General features: G+C 38.5%; 1 protein-coding gene across 2 annotated transcripts in view; it reads left to right on the forward strand.

Annotated features, from left to right (window-relative positions):
• Positions 1-20,184, forward strand: part of FXR1 (FMR1 autosomal homolog 1) — a 32,932-nt gene extending 12,748 nt beyond the window's left edge. The window contains exons 4-17 of one of the 2 annotated variants that reach the window (XM_032697287.1): positions 793-864; positions 3,005-3,153; positions 3,616-3,709; positions 4,570-4,686; positions 4,786-4,956; positions 7,922-8,000; positions 10,408-10,517; positions 11,162-11,248; positions 11,982-12,189; positions 13,808-14,011; positions 14,685-14,885; positions 15,637-15,717; positions 18,205-18,296; positions 19,161-20,184. In XM_032697287.1, coding sequence (XP_032553178.1) covers positions 793-864; positions 3,005-3,153; positions 3,616-3,709; positions 4,570-4,686; positions 4,786-4,956; positions 7,922-8,000; positions 10,408-10,517; positions 11,162-11,248; positions 11,982-12,189; positions 13,808-14,011; positions 14,685-14,885; positions 15,637-15,717; positions 18,205-18,296; positions 19,161-19,331 — 1,836 coding nt within the window. In that variant the 3' untranslated portion in view covers positions 19,332-20,184. The remainder of the gene's footprint in view (positions 1-792; positions 865-3,004; positions 3,154-3,615; positions 3,710-4,569; positions 4,687-4,785; positions 4,957-7,921; positions 8,001-10,407; positions 10,518-11,161; positions 11,249-11,981; positions 12,190-13,807; positions 14,012-14,684; positions 14,886-15,636; positions 15,718-18,204; positions 18,297-19,160) is intronic. The other variant, XM_032697288.1, reaches the window with a different exon arrangement.
• Positions 20,185-20,269: the final 85 nt, after the last annotated feature.

Genomic DNA, 20,269 nt, shown 5'->3' on the forward strand with positions numbered 1-20,269 from the left:
TTGACCTCGAATGGAAGTGTTGGAAATGTTTTGATAAAAAGATGTAATAAAACTCCTCCAATAACAAGAGTTTTAACCTAGTTGAAGTATCTGGTACAATCTGATAGGGAATTGTGTGAATTACACCGTTCCTACAGAGAAACAGTGTTAATTAGAAGTGACGTATTAAACCAAGAAATCAAAAGGTGTGTATTCTCTTTCCAGCTTATTGCAGTATCTCCTTGCTATTGTAAAATTTGTTTAGTCTACTCACAAATGACTTTAACCTGTCAGAAGTGTATAAGGAGTAAATAAAACTTGCAGAAGATGAGGAAAGTGAGTTTCAAGAGCCATCTATTCTGTATTTGATCTTACATTAACTTGGTAGCATTTGTTTAATATGGAATATGTAGTCATGTGATGACTTGCTTCATTTCACTAGTCCTTGATATATCAAGTAAGCCAAGGGCAAAACATAAATCTGAATTATGGACTTATTCTGTGTGTGAACTTCCAGTGGGAATACAATGTTTGAATTTACTGAGGAATTGCCCATGAAGAAGTATTTAGCCAAGATTTTATCTCCCTTTAGAAATTTCTTTTGAATTGTCAGTAATATATGCAAAGGAAATCTGTTCACAGTCCTTGGAGTGCAAGAAGCATGTGACTGGATAATTTACACAAAAATTACTTCTGTGTAGAATAGTATTCCATTTTAATGAAAATCAGAAAAATTCTTACTTCATTATACATGCAGGTAAGTGAATTATGTTTGTATGCACTTTCAGTGTTTCTTACAACTTTCATTTTCAGGTTTATTCCAGGGCAAATGACCAAGAACCTTGTGGCTGGTGGCTGGCAAAAGTTCGAATGATGAAAGGAGAGGTAAAGGATTATTTTAAAACCTATTGATTTCATGGTGTCGCATTAAATACAGTAAATAGAAAGTTATTTGTCATGAAAACAGCCCCTCTGAATAAAGTACTACAAATACAAAAACATGACAAAAGGGAACTGTAAGTTGAAATGACCCATGTTGCATTGCACTGCAACTGTGTCCTTAGAGCAGAGTAGTTAATTGCTTGGAGGATTGTGTGCATGTACAAGGACAAGACTTAAAACAAACATGCTTTGTGAATTGAACTTGGTGCTAAAAATTAAGTCAAACACCTGTGGTTAAAATCTGTTTATACTCCATAAGTTAAGCATGCTGTAGCTATTGCTGTGTGTTGCCGTGGGTTGTTTTTTGCGTGTTTTTAGAGTGTAGTGAAAGGACCCTGATTGTTTTTACATATGTCAAGTTTATTTTACCATAAATAAATGGTTAGTTGCAGCTGCCTACTAACTTGCAGATCCAGACACTGCAGTGTATAGAGCTGTGTCAGTGTTTGACATGGTCTCATTAAAGCTGTATTTTGTGATAAGACAAGAGAATTTAACTTCGTAATAGGAAAGGTCCTGCGTTTCGATACTTCTACCGTATCAAGTTCCTAAAACCAAAGGAAACGATGCTCAGAAAAAATAATTGCCCAGTTTCTAATACTGTTTAAAAACTGTTAGCAAATAGCAACTTCTGTTGAGCTCTGTAAGGACAAATGGTGGTACATGGATATCAAAGGAAGATTCTGTGTCTTGATCCTTGTGGGTAAGCAGCATGTTAAGAAAACAAGATAAAAGGAGGCAAGGTGATTCAAATGATAGTTTTATCTTTTGTGGCTCATATGCCTTTCTTACATGTCACAGAAATGTGAAATTTTGCTATCAATTACATTGCTGTGCTGCTTATTTTCAGAAAAAGTCATGAAAGCAATTTGAAATTCTGATTTTAATTTCATTTTTATCCAATTCTTAAACCCTCAGATGGCTAGTGTCTTCATATAGATTGTCAAATTAATTATTTTATGGAATTGTCCCCCAAAAGAACCTCACAGCTCAGCTTCTTTGTACAGTCTTTGCCATGGTTCCACATTCAGATTTCTTCCTCTAAGTATAAATGTGAAATTTAGAAACAACCCATGTGTCTAATGATAGTTTGCTTTGTGATTGTTCTGATATTCAGAATTGTCTTTAACTATAGGATTTAAGGTTTTAGAGTGTATAGTGGTAAATCTAGCTGTCTGTTTAGTGTTTATTTTCATTGTCATTACTTGGTTTTTTATATGTTTCAAAGCAGCCTTATGTGATTAGGATGATTCTTAAGCTAAAGAAAACCTTGAAACTGGAAAATAGCATGTGGAAAAGTGTCACAATCGTTGTGATTTACTTTTTCTGGATACTTGAGTAAATTGTGTGTGTTGACTAAAACAGATAAAGAAACAGCTTTGAGAGAGGAAGAGGAGAATGTACTGCTGCACTCCTAAGTTGCAGACAGGTGGAAGGGAGGGGAGAAGAAGGCTGCATCCCTGGCACAGAGTTAGGCTTCAGGGATACCGTGCACAAGCCTCTTTATACTTGCATGTGTTGGATGGAAGCGTAGGAGTAGATTGTTGGTAACTGTTAAATCTTCTTAGTTCTCTTACCTTCCTAAATTTGGCATAGTATGTGCCAAAAAGAGATTTAATTTTTGTTTGCCTTTAATCTTACATGATTCACAGGTAATTTGCCCATTGAATCAGTAGATTTACCTTGCTTGTTTGTTTTAAAGTGTTGCAGAGTAGATGTTTCTGTGAAGGAAGATTCTCTGTTAGGTATAACTTAGAATTACAGTTCCAGTAAACATTTTGAATTTTGGAACTTCAGCTGAACTAATGATGGTATTTGAAAGAGTGATGGGTATGGGAAAATGAATCCAATATGCTGCTGTGGGGAACTGAAGGTTTGCTGATAACAGTGCTCTGACTTTTCTGAGGAATCAGAGAGGTGCTGAAATACGGCCAGGCTCATTAGTGTAGAAACTGTATCAACTTAGATTTATGTTCTTGTCTATATATTCATATTTGGTACTTTCTTGGAGATGCTGCTAATGTTACTATGTCTCTGTTGATCCTTACTGAAGTTACCATTTTTTAAAAAAATTCTTCCCTAGTTCTATGTCATTGAATATGCTGCTTGTGATGCCACTTACAATGAAATTGTCACGTATGAACGACTCCGACCTGTGAATCAGAATAAGACTGTCAAAAAGAACACCTTTTTCAAGTGCACAGTGGATGTTCCAGAAGACCTCAGAGATGCGTGAGTAGCTCTGCACACTTCTTAATAAGGCATTTACTTAGAGGAGGCAGAGAAAAAACCCACTTGGCTTGTATTTTAGAGGCCAGTTTGCAGGTCCTTGAGGAACCTTAAGGGTGGCTGTGGCTGCAGGAGCTGGTTTAGAAACTGCTGAGTGGAATCCCTACTGAGCTTTTGGGGTGGGGACAAAAGGCAAGTTCTGAGATAGGAACTTTGGGTCTTGTTTTTTGCATGTCCAGGTGATGCACTTCACAGTGGGGCTGTTACTGAGACTTGCCAGATAACCATGATGGCATAGAATCCACAGAGAAACAAGCTCTGGAACCGTGTTAAAGAGAATGGGAACTTCCCTGTTTCTCAACAGTCTTTGCCATAAACTACTGAAACATTCTTGGATCTTATCATGTTTTTACACGTTCAGTTTTGATGCAGCTTGTTGAAATAACACTCATCTTGTCTCCTTAGGTGTGCTAATGAAAATGCACATAAAGATTTCAAGAAAGCTGTGGGAGCATGTCGAATTTTTTATCATGCTGAAACTGCTCAACTAATAATATTGGTAAGTAATTATTTCTATGTAAATTTTGCATGAATTATCAGTATACTGCTTATGGGAAGTGTACAACCAGCTGTGTGTGTATGGAGATTGGTTTAACTTGTCAAGCTATACAAATTGTGAGAGATTTAGTGTAAGCAGGTGTATTTAAATTTAATCTTTGATTGTAGTCCTGCACTGTATACAACCTAAATTTAGGAGCAGTTTTCAGTGTCTTGTTTTTATGACTTTTGTCATTGTCAGCTGAGTGCCAGTTCACTGATTTTAGCAGGTGGCTTGGAGGTAGCTCCAGCTCACTCCACTCTGGAGCGGTAGCTTTCCCCCTGTGCTGTGTTACACTGTGCAGTTTGACCCGCAGCTGGGTTTCCACGTGGAGAACTGCACCAGTTTAGTGTAGCCGTTAAGGAGTTGTTCACTTAGATTCTTCTGTGATGGTTTTCTCTCACTACACAGACTTGCCCCAGAATTAGTTTCTCTTCATGATTTTATTATCCACTTGAACCTCACTCTGCAGAATTGTATGTCCTTGATTATTTCCTTAGCTTTGTCATTCAGACAGTGAGTGGCAAGCATGTATATGGTAGAAAAATATTTAATTTGTTTGTCTGGGCAACATCAACAAGAAAGAGTTACTGTGTTTATTCAGCAGCAAAATCTTTAATGTGAAACATGCTGTGAGTGAGAAGAGATAATTGTTGTTGGTGTTGAATTTCTTGTGCTTTGTTTTGAGGAAGAACCATGTTCATGTAAGGTCTGGAAATTGAGATCATGCTCATGACTTAGTTTCAGTAGGTTCCTGATTTATCCTTTAAATGTGGATTTGCTTAAAAAAAGCTAAACTTCATGTTCCTTCTGTTTTGTAGTCTGCCAGTGAAGCAACAGTGAAGAGAGTGAACATTCTGAGTGACATGCATTTGCGCAGCATTCGCACCAAACTTATGCTCATGTCGAGAAATGAAGAAGCTACAAAACACTTGGAGGTAACTCATGGCTCAGGATTCTTGTTGCTTGAAACTGAGCTCACAGCGGCACGTTACACTGAGTGCATGTGGATGAATCTTCCTTTGTTTTCCCTTCAGTGCACAAAGCAGCTTGCTGCAGCATTTCACGAGGAGTTTGTAGTCAGAGAAGATTTAATGGGACTTGCTATTGGAACACATGGCAGTAACATCCAACAAGCCAGAAAGGTTCCAGGAGTTACTACCATTGAACTTGAGGAGGATACCGGTACTTTCAGAATCTATGGAGAGGTAAGGGGGAACTTTATATGAATCTTTGGAGCATTTCACTCTGTATCTGCTTTTAGAGTGGTGAGAACTGTACCCAGAATTAAGAGCTGAAAACACCTGAATAGTCCTGAGTATCTATGTGCATGTTCACGCTATAACAACTTCCACCACCTGTATATGAAAAGCAAGCCTTTGTTGCATTGGATGTGTTCCCTCCTAATCACTCTGTGTGCCAGTGTACAGAGTCTGTAACTGCACTGTGTGTCTTGGGTCAATCCAAGAGAAGCATCATTTGCTACAATTTTACTTGATCATGGATTTTATTTTTTTTTTCTCCTCCTTCAGACATTGTTGGTTCTTCCCCTCCTCCCCTTCTAGTACGTGTGTGTTTTGCTGTGTGCTGTCTGATCCTCTGAGGTAGCCAAGTGTATCTGCTGCTTCTAACCCTTTTATTTTGGCAATTTAGTGCTGGCATTGGCAAAACAATGGTTTGCTCCAAGTTAATTCCGTTTGTGTGACTCTTCTAAATCTCACAATAGCCTTGAAATGCAGCTGGTCTTTGGACCAAAACGGTGATCCATTCAGGAAGCAGAAGGGAAAAAGATGCCACTGTCACCAAGGCCCTGTCAGAACATATTTTGAGGGTTTTTTTCTCATATTACCAACTCTGCAGGTGCCACTCACTGAGTCTATGATGTTAACACTTCTAGAAATCTGTGATTGTCTGCTGTTTCAGGCATCTGAGGTCTTGAATTCTGCTCCATCTATGTCAGGAGTAGAAGTTGGTTGTGATCCAACAGTCAGATGAAGTTGATCCTGTGGAGAGGAGGTCGAACTCCTGTACTCTTCAGTATCTCTGAAGTTCTGTGTCCTGTTTTTTGGATGCTTCCCCTTAAATGCTTCCAGGGGATCAGGATGACAACAGATCCTTCTCTGATCTGCTACTACCAGTAAATTGTGTCTCAGTTCCTGAAGAAGAATTGGACTAGTTTAAAGGCAGTGGAATGTCTAGTGTATTCCAGTTTTGATCTCCTTCATGTGAATGATGTGATGCGGGAACTTGTGGAAAGGTTACGACTGTCACCAGCCTCTTACAGAGGTGCACAGCAATGATTATAAATACCAGATGCCCCCTAAATAAAAATGCCTTTAGACACATCCAGGCCTGTCCTTGCTGGAAGTGATAACTGCTTCTAAAAATGCCAGGCAGCTTAAATATTCTGATGATAAGGATTTCAGCATCTGGGTGTATTTGCCTATTCTTTTTACCTTCTTTTCAACTGAAGTGGGCAAGCAGCCAGGCCCCAATGGCTGAGTGCACAGGCAGACAATTTTAGGCTGAGATGTGGGGCAGTAGTGAACCAGTGTCATTGACACAGCAGTTGGGGTCTGAGGGTTTCCCACAGCGGTTGTTTTGCATACAAATAAAACTTCAATGTTGCTCAGTGCCAAACTCTTTGAGGAAAGAAACAGGAAGATAAATTTTGAAGAATATTGGAGATCTCTATGGATAGAAGTAAGTTAAACTGTATGGGATGCTGTTCGTTCTTTTATCCCTGTCTGGTCAAGATCATTTTTGTTGCAAGACCCTTCCCTGGGTGTCTGAACATCTTGTGATGCCTGTACAGACTGTACAGTAACATGGACGTGTCTTCATTGTATAGGCTGCTGGGTGAAGTAACCAGAGCATGGGTGGACGTGTAGACTGTAATTCAGAGTTAGCAAAGGTAGTTGCTAGCAACTGGAATCCTTTGAGTCTTTAATCCGTGTTCCACTACAGGGAACTGAGAATGCATTGTCTGAACCAGCTTTATGTGCTCTCATGTTGGGGTGTGGATGAGTCAGACAGGTTGTACTCACGTACAAATCCTGAGTGCTCATGGTAGAGTGTAGACAGAGGCATGTGGGTGCACTGGAGAGCTCCAGCTCTGGCAGTTGTATATTTTCCTGTAAATGCATTCACTTCGTGTTACTTCACCTTTATTTGGAAAAGAATTGATAAACATACCTGAAGCAGGAACACTGGTTAATTGTGTCCTATTTCTAGAGTTCATTGAAGGTGAAAACTTGCTAATTTAAGTTTGTATCATTTGAACAGTTGCCTTGAGGATGCAGCATAACCCTTGCTCTCCACAATGGCTTCCTGTTCATCTCTTGCCGGTGCTTGATCACTGCTTTCATTATTTTGAAATCCAATTTGCCCATATTTCTTTTGCTGTCATTTTGACCTCTGCCAGAAGTAGAGGTTTATACATTTTTTTCATTCTTCTAGGATTTCCCTGATTTGATTGAAAGATGCCAGAGCTGGTGGTACTCTTATGTTTTGTGTTGCCTAAAAAATGTCAGATGAAAGGGCTGTGATGTTAGTGTAAAATGGAAATTGTTCTCAGAAGCTGTCCTGGCTGACTAGATGCTGCTATTCTTTCTTTAATTCTACACTTCTGCTGTTGCTAGATTGAAGCCTGGTTTCTTCAGCATCTGTGTAGCTTCAATTAACTCAGGTGATTTCTGTCATTTAATAATAAAACTGTGAGAGAACCTGTACGGGAGTTCTCCCCAGTAACTAGAGCTGCTGTCCTACCTTGGAAAACCTTGTAGATGAACTGATCAGAAACCAGCATTCTGGAAGGAGAGAGCCCTGGTTGTAATATCACAGTGTTTGCTCAAAGCCCTGTCCAGCCTGGCCTTGAACATTCCCAGGGATGAGGCTTCCATTTTATTTTCTTACAACCTCTTAAAATGTTATTTCAACATGGAAAAATATGTTTTATTAACTACTGATGCTTTGCTTTTCTACTGAATTTTGTCTCTGGGCATTTTATTCAATTACTTCTTTATCATTTAGTTCAAAACTAGAATAGTCTTGTCTCTGTTCCTCTCTTTTTGAAAATAAGTTTGTTTGGAAGACTTGCAGTTGTTGCTAAAAGGTTTTGTTTTTAACATGCTATATTTACAAATAAACTCCATTTTTAAAATTCATTTCCAGACTGCCGAAGCAGTAAAAAAGGCCAGAAGTTACTTGGAATTTGTGGAGGATTTTATTCAAGTTCCCAGAAATCTTGTTGGTATGTAATACTGCTAAAACGTGAAAACTTGGGGAAAGGGAGCCTAATCAGCATGACTCTGCAAAGAGGATTTAGTTGCCAGTACAATATTCGACTTCTCTCTTTAAGTAGAAAGTGATTAATCTTTTAAAACTATATGTATCAGGGAATTATGAAATTGGATATATTGTTGTTAAGTAATACTTTGTCAGGATTTTAGACTTGTAGTAAATGGTAATATTTCAAGTTCAGATTCTAGTAAAAAAATACGCTTTACTAAATTCACTGCTTCAAAGTGCAGAAACTAAATTCGAAAACTGAATATGGAAATACTGCAGCTGAGTTACAAGAATGACACAAGACAATGCTCCTGTTACTGCTCCCTCCTGGGATGAGGTTTATCAGAGGTATTTAAGTGGTGGTGAGCCCCTTTATAGATCAGCAGTGCTCATCAGTCTCATCCTCAGTCTGATAGAGGCATTTTTCCATGTTTCAGCTTTATGAAGGTGTAGTTTCTTAAAGCTTAAAAAAATGCCTATTCTGGTAGCTTCTGTATTAAAAGTCACCTAAAGGTGAGGTTAATTGTGCTCCCCTTAGAGAGAGCCAAACGTCTTTCACAGGGGATTTTTTTCCTTTCCCCTCATTCTACTTCCTTTAGCCTGCTTTTTACTCAAGTCTGGCAGTTCCCTGCTCCACATGACCAGCCTGTGGGCAGTGTGGGCATGAAGGCACTGTTAAGGGTGCAGGTGTTGTACCTGATTCAACACCAGCTTGAATTTTTAAAACCTGGGCTTTAACCTCCTGTGGTTTGGGGTCTGGAGCTTGCATATTATAGCAACATAATTTAAATAATTCATGTGCAAACTCCTAAAACATAGACTTTCAAGATTTTAGAACTTGAACAGGTTAAGGTATAGTGGGTTTTTTGTTTGTTTGGTGGGTGGGGATTTTTTAATAGGACTTCTGCAAATTGTGTATCTGATGCAGCTTGATGGTTCTCTTATCTACCTCGTGTTAAAGCTCATTTCAGCATTCAACAAATTAATTGTTAGTTTGTACATGAATACATTTTTTTTTTTGCAGTCTCGTTCAGCAAACCTAATTAAACTAAGGAACTTCACTAAATCTAATGCTTTACCAACTTGGAGTTTTGGGGAGGTTCACTATACCATGTAGGATTGAGGGCACTAGTCATTGCAGTGTGTTTAATTGAAAATGCTGCTTTTAAACAATGACAATGCCAACTTATGGCAAAGGCCCAAATCACCTGTGGGAACACATGTAAGCAGGTATTCAGCTACACTTGATGAAGACACTCAGGTTAAAAGAAGTGTGGTTCTCATCAGTGACTCGAAGAACATCGTGCTGTGCCCGTGCATTCCTTTCTGTGGCAGATACTGAATTGCCAGCTCCATCCACTGATGTGCCTTGGCAGCGAGGAGTTTCTCCCAAATACTGGCTGACCATTATCCATAGTAAAACATTTATAATGTGTGTGGCTTATTTTAGCAGTAGTAACAAGATTGCTGTGCAAAATGGAACTGTAGGGATACAGAATGATAAGCTGTAATGTATTTTTTTAAGGCAAAAAGATAAAACCCAAACCTGCTGAGCTGTTTGAACTGTTGAGGAAGGGAAACAATTTTTAATGCTTTTTGCAATTTACTTTATATCATGTTGATATTTGCTGTAAAGAACATTCCTTAATGGAGTATTCTGTCACACAGTTCTGGCTGTTACCCATTTTCTGAATTGTTCCACCTTCCTTTTCTCATAATTTAAACCTGTCTATTTTTAAGCACCAGGTATCTGTAGCTGGAATGAAGAAACATTTCCATATAAGTTAATTTTAAGGAAGAGCTAAAGTCTTTTAATAAGAGAGTGAAAGAGTTGCTTTTTTTGAGATTTAAACATAAAAGTTCTGAAGAACCTTTTGGTTTAGATCCCATGCATGATCTCAAATAAATATTTTAAAGGTAACATGGGAAGCATTGGTAATACACAAGTCTGTTGTAAAGGCAAAATTAATTTTCAGAAAATAATTATGTATTATTTTACTTCTTCTTAAGAGGCTCCCAACAAATGTATAAGCCTGTCACAGTGTCAGGAAAGATTGAATGAGGGTATATGTGGAATCAGGGGGTCCAAATAATTTTGATACATAAATGTTAATAAGCATTTGCAAAGCTCTTGTGCCATTTTACTCTTGGTCTGGTTCTATTTTAAGCTTCTGTGTAGTGGTGATCTTCATCACTACTTGTCACTCTGTGTATATATATAGAGAGAGTTTAATTTTGGAAATTTTCACCTCTTTTCTCTGGCACAGTGTGGGGTATTTGGGATTTGTTACACATAACTTAAAATATCCAGAAACATGTTAAAATGTTCTGCAGACAGGAGCAAAATTAACTATTCTTGCCCTCTGAAGGAAAAGTTATTGGAAAAAATGGAAAAGTGATTCAGGAGATTGTAGACAAGTCTGGAGTCGTCAGGGTGAGAATTGAAGGAGACAATGAAAATAAGCTGCCCCGTGAAGATGTGAGTACTTTATTCTTTTTTGCTATGATTAAGTTTTTATTTTTTAAAACCAGTTTTTATTTCAAAACCTGTGGCTGTAGAGAGCACTATTTTTAAGCTGGTATCTTGCAGTAAATTTTATATACAGCAATTCAAGGAAGGTTTTTTGCTGCTGAAGTAAGACTTTTTTTTTTAATCTTTCTCTTGTGTGTTCTTTAGCTACATAACTAATTTGGATTGATAGTGTTAATTGTGTCCACATATTTTAAATAGATGAGATCATAAGATAAAATCTTCTAAAGCTGCTTAATCTTGTTGCTTTAATGAACCACTGGACACTTCTTGGTAAACTGTGCATACTTCTACACAGCTACTGTGATCAACACACAGAGCATGTGTTTTGTGGGGGAATATAAACACTGTATGTCAGGTTCCCTCAACTGCCAGAATAGGCTGTTGGGAAAGCTGCACAGTCTGAAGCTCCTCCCCTAACCCCAGTCTGAGCTGGGATTAGTTTGTCTTTGCAGCCCAAGGCTCAGTTACTGTCTTTGTTCAGCTCTCTTTTGTAATTTAAACCGGATTTATTTTATATCATTTGAACAGAAAGCATTGTTTTAATGATGATGTTCTTCCTGATAAAAGGCTTTGATGCTTTGTTTCCATAGGGAATGGTACCATTTGTGTTTGTTGGTACTAAAGAAAGCATTGGGAATGTCCAAGTTCTCTTAGAATATCACATCGCGTATCTAAAGGTGAGCATATCCAAAGGGAGAAAGGATCTGCAGAGGAAACGTGGGTTGGAGTAACAGAATTTTTAGCTACAAAAATTCCTGGGTTTATATATAAATATACACTGTACCTCTGTATGGGGATTTTAAGGTTTGGTGCCTTGAACCCACTCCTTTGCCCATGGGTATGATGTGACTGTTCAAACACCTTGTCACGGTTATTTAGTGCTGTTGGGGTGAAAAGGATCAGACTGTAAAGAACAGTGGTTAAAGGGGCATTTGGGAAGTAGCACTCAATTTTTGGTCTCTGTTAGTGTTTTACTGTTCTGAGCTTAATGCTCTATTGGGGTAGGATGGAATTTTTAATAATAACACTAATGGTGTGGTATTAGAACAATATTCTCTTTAGAGTAGTTGGCTTTGTGGTGTTAACTGAAATAATGAATTAATTTGAATTGTGTTACTTTTTCAGTTTGCCCTTTTTTCTTTCTTTTTAATTTAACTAGAAAATGTGGTGAAGTGTAGTTAAGGAAGGTACTGATGATCTTAAAACAGTCTTCCTACATGGGGATTTAAGAGATAGGTTTTAGATTTCTTCCAAAACTCTTGAGATAGCACAGCTTGTACTTGAATTCTGTGATTTGCAGTCACAGAAGGTGACTTGCTACAGGGATGTTAGTTTTAGAGATGACTGGATGGGTGATGATGTTTTGTGAGGGACATTTATCAGCAATGTTTTTTGTCTCCTCTTCTGTAGGAGGTAGAACAGCTAAGACTGGAAAGGCTCCAGATCGATGAACAGTTGCGTCAGATTGGTATGGGCTTCAGACCTTCTTCTACTCGAGTTCCTGAGAAGGAAAAGGGTTACACAACTGATGAGAGCACCCTCTCCTCAGTGCAAGGGTCCAGGTCCTACAGCGGGAGAGGGAGAGGCCGCAGAGGCCCCAATTACACATCTGGTTACGGTGAGTGTTTCGAGCATCTGTTGAGCAAGTCCTCAGGGTAGTTTTGAAACCAAAACTCTCTCTTTGTGTTCAGCATAGTTGGGTGAATTCAGGCAAGGTTAAAAATTCAGTATGGCTGTTTTGTTTTGTATGTAGCTGAAACCACCTCATTAGGTTTACAGTCTTGTTGAAGTTAAGTTTAAATTGAAAAAATGAGCAAACCGAACTATGGTAAGGCCTTGTCCTTCAGTGTAAGTAGTTAACATCATACAAAGCTGGGAAGAAGAAGGAACTACAGATACTTTTCAGGAAACACAAATTAAAAAAGAATAAATCTGGAATTGGCATTATCTGTTTGAATTGAGGAAGAGAAAAAAACACTTGTCTGTGATCATACCCGTCTTAGGAGCGTATTTTTGAAAAGTAAACCAAAGTGATTTGAAATGGAGGCAGCACAAAATCCTATGGGTTTTTTAATTCAGTCAAGAACTAACTGGAATTGTTTAAGATGAGGTGAGGTATTCTGATGCATTTCTGAATTAACAAGGCACTGCTGCTCAGATCCAGAGAGGCGTGCACATCCCCAGCTTATCCAAATGGTAACACTGCATTTCAATGTAGACATGTTTCACAAAGAAACATGGGTGCTCCAGTGAACAGGGACGTTATTTATTCAGTACAGTTAATTACTCTCAATATCTACACGTAGCTCATTTTTGATAGAAAATGGACACCTCTTGGGTTTTACAGTCTAGTCTGTTCCTGACTGTAGGTTCCTGGATCATGCCATGTTAGTCCTGTTGATTCTGATGATGATGTTTGTAAATATGTTTTTTATTGTTTCCCAATGAACCGACTAAACTGTAATGAAAATTGTTCAGTTTGTTTATATACACAGATTTTAATTTGAAAACTTAAATTATTTTTTTTCCCCACAAAATGGAAAGACTCACATGTTAGAGCCATATGGGTCTAAGTCTCTTTATTCCAGAATGGTTAATAGAGGGAGTTCCTGGATGGTTAAAATAAATAGGTGTTGAAATTTCAGGTAGTAAAAAGCTGTGTGGGTTTGATTTAGCTCGGAGAGGGCCGGTTATTACGGGATGCTATTTAATATAAACAGGGAAATTGTTCAGCATTACAACAGCCAGAAGGGGTTGCTTAGCAACAGCCATCGGCTATAAGGTGGCAAAGTTGTCCTTGGGAATTTCAGAGAAGTTGCCTAGAAACTGCACCAAATGCCTGCAGTGTGTAGACAAAGAGAGGAAACAGTGCTTAATCCTTGATTTATCTGTGTACAGAAATCACAGCTTTGTTAATCTTTCAGTCCGTGTTTCACATATTATTAAAAACAAACTTAGACTGAGAATCTTAGAAATTTAGATAACTTCTACTCTATCTATATTTTACATGTGCATGTATTTTTATATATGGGTATATACAAGTATAAAATTATATACTTGTGTAACTGTATATTAATGTTTTTCAATATCTATTTATGTATTTTTTTAAAGAACATATATATATATATAAAAATATATATACCAGCCATGCTGGTTGGAATACTTCTGTGAGGATATGAAACCAGAATATAATCCCAAAACTCATTAATTTCCAATTCTTTTCCTTCTTGTACAAGGTACAAACTCTGAGCTCTCCAATCCCTCTGAAACGGAATCTGAGAGAAAAGATGAACTTAGTGACTGGTCCTTGGCGGGAGAAGATGACAGGGAGAGCAGGCACCAACGTGACAACCGACGACGTCCTGGGGGACGAGGTCGCAGCGTGTCTGGAGGCCGTGGGCGTGGTGGACCTCGCGGTGGCAAGTCCTCCATTAGCTCTGGTACTACCTTCCAAGTGGATTTTGAATTTAGATTTTGCTCCTGGCAGTCTTCTGTAATCTCTTACTAACCTCTTATTGCTATACTCCATTTTTACATTATAATCTTAATACCTTGGGATTTCAGTGCAGCTGTGTGATAGTTTCATGTCACACACTATGTCGTTAGATTTTTGTTCATTTTCTGTTCATGGCGATCTTCATTTCCTTCCTCTATTGCTCACATGTAATAATGTTATTAGCACAGTTGATAAATTTTTGGCATGTTGCCTATGCTTGCTTTCTGAGGTAAGCTTATGTTTAGATACAGAATGAGAGAAGAAATCATAGACTGGAAGTTATATTACTTCTGCAATGGAGTCAGAAGTACCACACTGTCATGAAGGGAAAGGTGTTTTATGTGTTTAACAGTTTTGAGTAAAACTTCTCTAAATGTCACCTTGGAAATATTTGTGGTCAAATAATGCAAGAGCCCATTGTGGTGCCCCAGAATTGTTACTGTTGGGTTGGAGTCAGAGAGGAGCCAGGATGGAATCAAATACTGCAGTTTTAAGTGTTACACCTTTTCCTAAGGTTGCTCTGTAGTTTGAAACTTTGAGACACAGATGTAAGTCAACCTGGAAATGAAGTTACACGTTACTACAGTATCTTAGATGGAAACTTTCTGTTTGTTTAGTGCTTAAAGATCCAGACAGCAACCCTTACAGCTTGCTGGATAACACAGAGTCAGACCAGACCGTGGACACCGATGCCAGCGAGTCCCACCACAGCAGTAACCGCCGCAGGAGGTCACGCCGGCGAAGGACTGATGAAGATGCTGTTCTTATGGATGGAATGACAGAGTCTGATACAGCTTCTGTTAATGAGAATGGTTTAGGTATGTAAATGGTTGGATGATCATCCCAGAGCAGGCTAAAAAAAGGCATGTTGTCCCTGTAAGTGTAGTGAAGCCCTTGTTTGTTTTGTTAGTGATGAATTGTTGTTCTGTTCAAGGTTGCTGTCTGATTAAAGAAAGACTCCCTCCATGGCTGTGCCATGGAATCTCCTGTTTACTGAGCTCCACTAGCCTTTTCATGTGCCTTTTTTTGTAAAAACTGTCTGATGGAGACACCAAAGACTTGATTTGTTGTTTCCCATTGGTACTGCTGCTTTGATAGAAACAGTACTGTCAGATCACCGTTCTGTTTTGTCCTTGGAAACCTCAGTCTCAGTGTGGGAAAGCTACTTAAGTAGCTGTTAATTTGTCTCTGCCCACATTCTGCTTAAGTACTTTCCCTCAGTAAATTCTCTTTTGATACTCACTGGGACAAGACTATACTCTGTTGCTTAATGTAGAAAAAACACCTGGGTTATGTTGATAAAATTTGACATATGGTTACTTACTTAATAAATGAAACCTGAGGTCATTAAGCACATGCCTAAATGTTTTAATGAACCAAGAACAAAAAGTAAAGTCTAGCTTTTGTGTTACTGTGTATGCTTTCAGTATAAAATTTTCTTTTAGCTTTTCTGTCTTATTTAGTCTCTGTCTTTAACAGAAGCAATTTTAAATGCCCGATGCTGAAACTGCTGAAGACTTTATTTATTTTATGATCAGAAATAGTTCATTATAAACTTTGCAATTGCAGATGATAGTGACAAAAAACCCCAGCGACGCAATCGTAGCCGCAGGCGTCGCTTCAGGGGTCAGGCAGAAGATAGACAGCCAGGTAATTCGAGTGGAGCTGTGGGTAATCTCAGGTCAAAAGCATGAGAGAATGTTGTGTCTGCTGTTTTACATAGAGCTGCATAATATCAAAAGGTTACTCAATAACTAATAAGACTACTAGACAAAGATGAAAGACATCCCTTCTACTAGGAGAACTTCTAAAATCTGTCTAATGAAACTAATCGATGTCTAACTTTTTGCTTGGACATACGAGTTGTGCTTCTGATCCAGCTCTCACTGAAGTCAATGGCCAAAGTGCTGTTGAGTTCCGTGGTCCAGGATCAGACAAACATGAAGGTTCATGGTCTGCACTCACCTGCATCTGTGCGCTTGCACTGACTGGGACACAACCTTTTCAGCACCGGCTGAGCAGCAGCGTTGGAGGGGCAGGATGTGGGTCCTGGCAGAGCTCTGTGAGGGGAACTCACATGGGATTTGCCAGCCCCACACCTGCATCACACTGCTGCTGTCAGTCCTTGGCTGTTGGGAATAGTTTAAGTCATCTGCAAATTGAGGGTGGGAAGGAGGAGGAATTTAAGTGAAATTGCATGTTTCCAATTTTTTGTTGTGGCTTGTTGCATTTCTTTTGTGTGTACTAACACTTGAAATGTTAAAGGTGAACTGGCTAATTTTCAATATAATGCCCTGTTTAGAAAATGCTTGTACATACATGGCGCAAGGTAGTAACAGAAGGTCTTCTAGATTGACAGGTTCAAAATTTCACTCATATTTGTCTTCCTTATATCTGTGGTGCTCATGCAACATTTGATTAAGAAGCAAAAAGTTGTTTCATTATGCCAACTAAAACTTGGGGGAAGGAAAAAACCAAACGCCACACCTTCTTATTAAAACTCAAACCCACCCAATACTTCTCAACATTCCAGTTTTGTAACAGTGATATGAGTTTATAAAGGGGCAGAAAAAGTAAAAATGGATTTCAGCTTTTACTTCTAAGAAACTGATTTCGGCCAGTGACATAAAGGGATGTTAAGCATTTCTACAAAACCATGGGAATTCTTTTAAATCTACCATGGGAATTCTTTTAAATCTAAGTATTCTAAGAGCAAAACAAAATTTCCCAGAAAAGATTCCTCAGTTTTTTCCTGTCGATGTCATTTTTCAAGATACAGTTTTCAGTTTGCATAATAAATACTTAAAATAAGGTGCAACCCTAGGAGCATTGGTTGGTAGTTATACTGTCTTTGTTAGAAATGCTCTAATTCAATCTCTTCATAAATACTTAGTAAATATATAGTGAGTGAAGACAGAAGGAAATCTTCCCTTCCTGCCCCCCCCTCAGTGCCAACCACCGTACTTCACTCATTTAGTTGTATTTTTTCCATTTACATTGCTATATGTTATGGGTCCTTATATGTAGATGAATATTAAGAATGCACTGTGTGCAGGAAATATGCTTCCTCTTTGCATTAGAGGAGTTGGGTACAGAACCTCATTTTAAATAAAAAAATTCTTGTGCAGAAACTAGACAATCTGGAAGGACCCAGTTGTAAGAAGTCCAATTACCGTAACAGGAAATTCATGTGTTATACTTCCCAGTCTGATTTGGGTTTCATGCACAGTCATTCCTAAATCCAGAAAAATAGTTCACCTGAATGCATGATACACTAAATATAATTGACTGTACAGTTCAATAGGTAATGCTTGCCAACCTTAATGTGCTTTACCTCATCAGATCCACAAGTGTATATTTAAATTTGCAGTACTCTGTATTCTAAAAATAGAATTGACTCTTGGTGTGGTTACAAGAGGGCAGGATCAGACAAAACCAGGCTACAGGAACATGTGCTGAGGTGGTAAGAAGAAAAGAGGTCAGAGAAGCCCTGGCCGGTACCCAGTAAGTGCAGCCGTCCCGGCACAGACACGGCAGAGACACGGCTGTGCCGCTCCTGAGCAGGGCTGGCTCAGGCAGCACCGCCCATGTCCACACCCCCCACCACTGCCCCACCCCACCCCGAGCCAGGGAACAGGGCTGATGGTGTTCCCAGGACCTCCAGGAGGGCGAGTTCTCTCGCCAGTCGCTTCATGGCATAACAGAGATTTGAATTCCGCGTCATCGTAAGTGATACCACACTCTGAACCTCCCCCAGTTCTGGGCACAATTTAACTTGCCTTCATTTTATTGCTGTGAAATTCTTCACTACTCAAGCTATTGACAAACGCAGTCTGTAGTTCAAAGAGCCTGCAGCCTGATCTCTTCAAACCTAGCCCTTCTTTTCCAATCAAATTTGCAATTGGACCAAAATATTGAGTCCACCTTCAGATCATCACATTATCACTGATTTTATTGCAAATTTTATTTAATAACAGAAACAAATTGATCCTTGCTGTGTGGTTGATAACCTGTAAGTGTGAAGGCCTTTTGTGAGATGTCTCCCAGTTAGAGCGTAACTTGTGCAGAAAAGACATGAAGGTTCATGCTGAATTGACTGCTGATGTGAGCATCACTGTGATTTTTTTCCTTGAACAGTAACAGTAGCTGATTATATATCACGAGCTGAATCTCAGAGTAGACAGAGAAACCCTCCAAAGGAGACACTAGCCAAAACCAAGAAAGAAACGGTAAGACTTTTTAATGTGCATTTCCTTTTTTTTTTTCTCCCTCGCAGCAGAACAGTAAAGGAATGAGGGCTTCAGTTAGCTTGCCCTCGTTTGGCTACAAGTACATTTGAGTTCAAGAATAAATCATTAAAAGCAAAATGACCCAGAGTAAACAGAGCTGACAGTGACTTGTAGGCTGTCATTGTAGACTTTAGGAGCCAGGGTAATGCTGAAATTAATTCTGTACACATTTTAAAATACTACACTTAGTAATGTTGCATTATGTAATAAAATGTGAAAACTGTCCCTGGTGAGTCTTGAGAACTAATCCTTAGGGATAGAGGATATTAGGTGGCATTTTTAGTGACTTTTACAAACTGTTTTAGAAGGAGTTAATTTTGCAAAGATTGTATATTTCAGGTATTTTCTCCTTAAGGGATCAGAGTGGTATTACATATCTGGAAAAATAATCAGAACTGAATAAATCAGAATTTATTTCTTAAGTATTGCCACAAGTCATGTCTGAGATCAGCAAAACAAGAAAGATCCATTAACAAAATCTAATCTTGCTGTACAGACTTTGAAAGGGGTGTGAAACTCAGTTTTTCAGTTGACTCCTTCATGGGCTTAGACAAATAAATAGGGCATTCTGGGTGTGCTGGGGATGAGCGGTCCCAGGGTTACCTTGGCGTGATTTCCTTGGAAGTGTCTGATACAGAAGTGTCCTATAACTGACAAGGTAAGTAATAGGATGCACTAAATAACAGGATACAGGCACAAGAGGTGTTTCCTCTTGCTGAGATGCTATGTGAGCCAGAGGGAGATTGAGATTACACTCTGTATTGTTATGGAATTCTTTTATTACCCTGTTCTTGTTTTTGCAAGGCAAAAGACGCGATTGACGAAAACAGCCCTTCTGAAAAGGCAGTGAATGGTCCTGCCACCACTTCTGGGGATGAGCCTTCTAAACTACAGCACAGCCCTGATGAAAAGAAAGTCACTGTTCAAGAGGATGGAAATAATCAGGAAGAAGCAGTGCTGAATGGTGTTTCATAAACTGAAGTTCCTAGTTTACAGTTCTTTTACATTACATTTAAAATAGTGCTTGTATAAGCTTGCCAAAGATAGAATATGGATCGCCAGTCTTGACACCGCACTTTCAGTTCCTCCATTTTGGAATACAGAAAGGGGAGGGATCCTGAAGAAATCATATGTTAAACATACTTTGACACCTACTGTGTTATAAATATATCATCAGATGTGCCTTGAGATAGTATATGTAACATTTAAATAAACAAAATTGCTGGCTATAGGAAATGTTATTTTGTTTTCAAAATACGGCAAAGATGTGAGGGGGATCCCTAACATAATACTCTTTATGAAAGCATTAGCTGCTTTTGTTACATTTTTAATAATATGCAACCACTTCTTCACCTGAGGAATACTAGAAAGAAATGCAGTCTAAAATATTTTGCACTGAAATGTAATTTCTCCATTAGTTTAGTCTGGAAACTGGTCTGTTTTAATACATGTTTTTTAAATGCTGTATGTAGAGGAAAAATCTGCAGACCACTGGAATACATTTGTTAAATTCTCATAATCTGCAGGGATACTGGGTGACATTGGCAGTGACTGTTCTACATTGAGGCTTTGTTTGGTTTATTTATTAAACTGTACAGTATTTAAAAATCAAACATAGCTTTAGTTAACACTAAGCTGAATTAGTCATGTCCATTAAGACATAACCTGAACTACTGAAAAGATCAATTTCCAGAAAGTTTATTCTGTATAAACTACATATGTTAGTCCTTAGTAGAGTATTTTTATTTTTGTTTTGGTTGTTTGATGTGCAATATGTTTTTTTTGTATGCTGGTAGTAAAAGAAAATAAACTTTGATCTTCCATCTGTTGACTGTTTCTATCAGAAATTTAAATTATTATTGACTTTAAGGTTTTCAAGCTGTAACTAACAATTGAAACTTACTTGTGAGGCA

This window comes from Chiroxiphia lanceolata, chromosome 10, assembly GCF_009829145.1.
Source record: "Chiroxiphia lanceolata isolate bChiLan1 chromosome 10, bChiLan1.pri, whole genome shotgun sequence".
Lineage (NCBI taxonomy): Eukaryota > Metazoa > Chordata > Aves > Passeriformes > Pipridae > Chiroxiphia > Chiroxiphia lanceolata.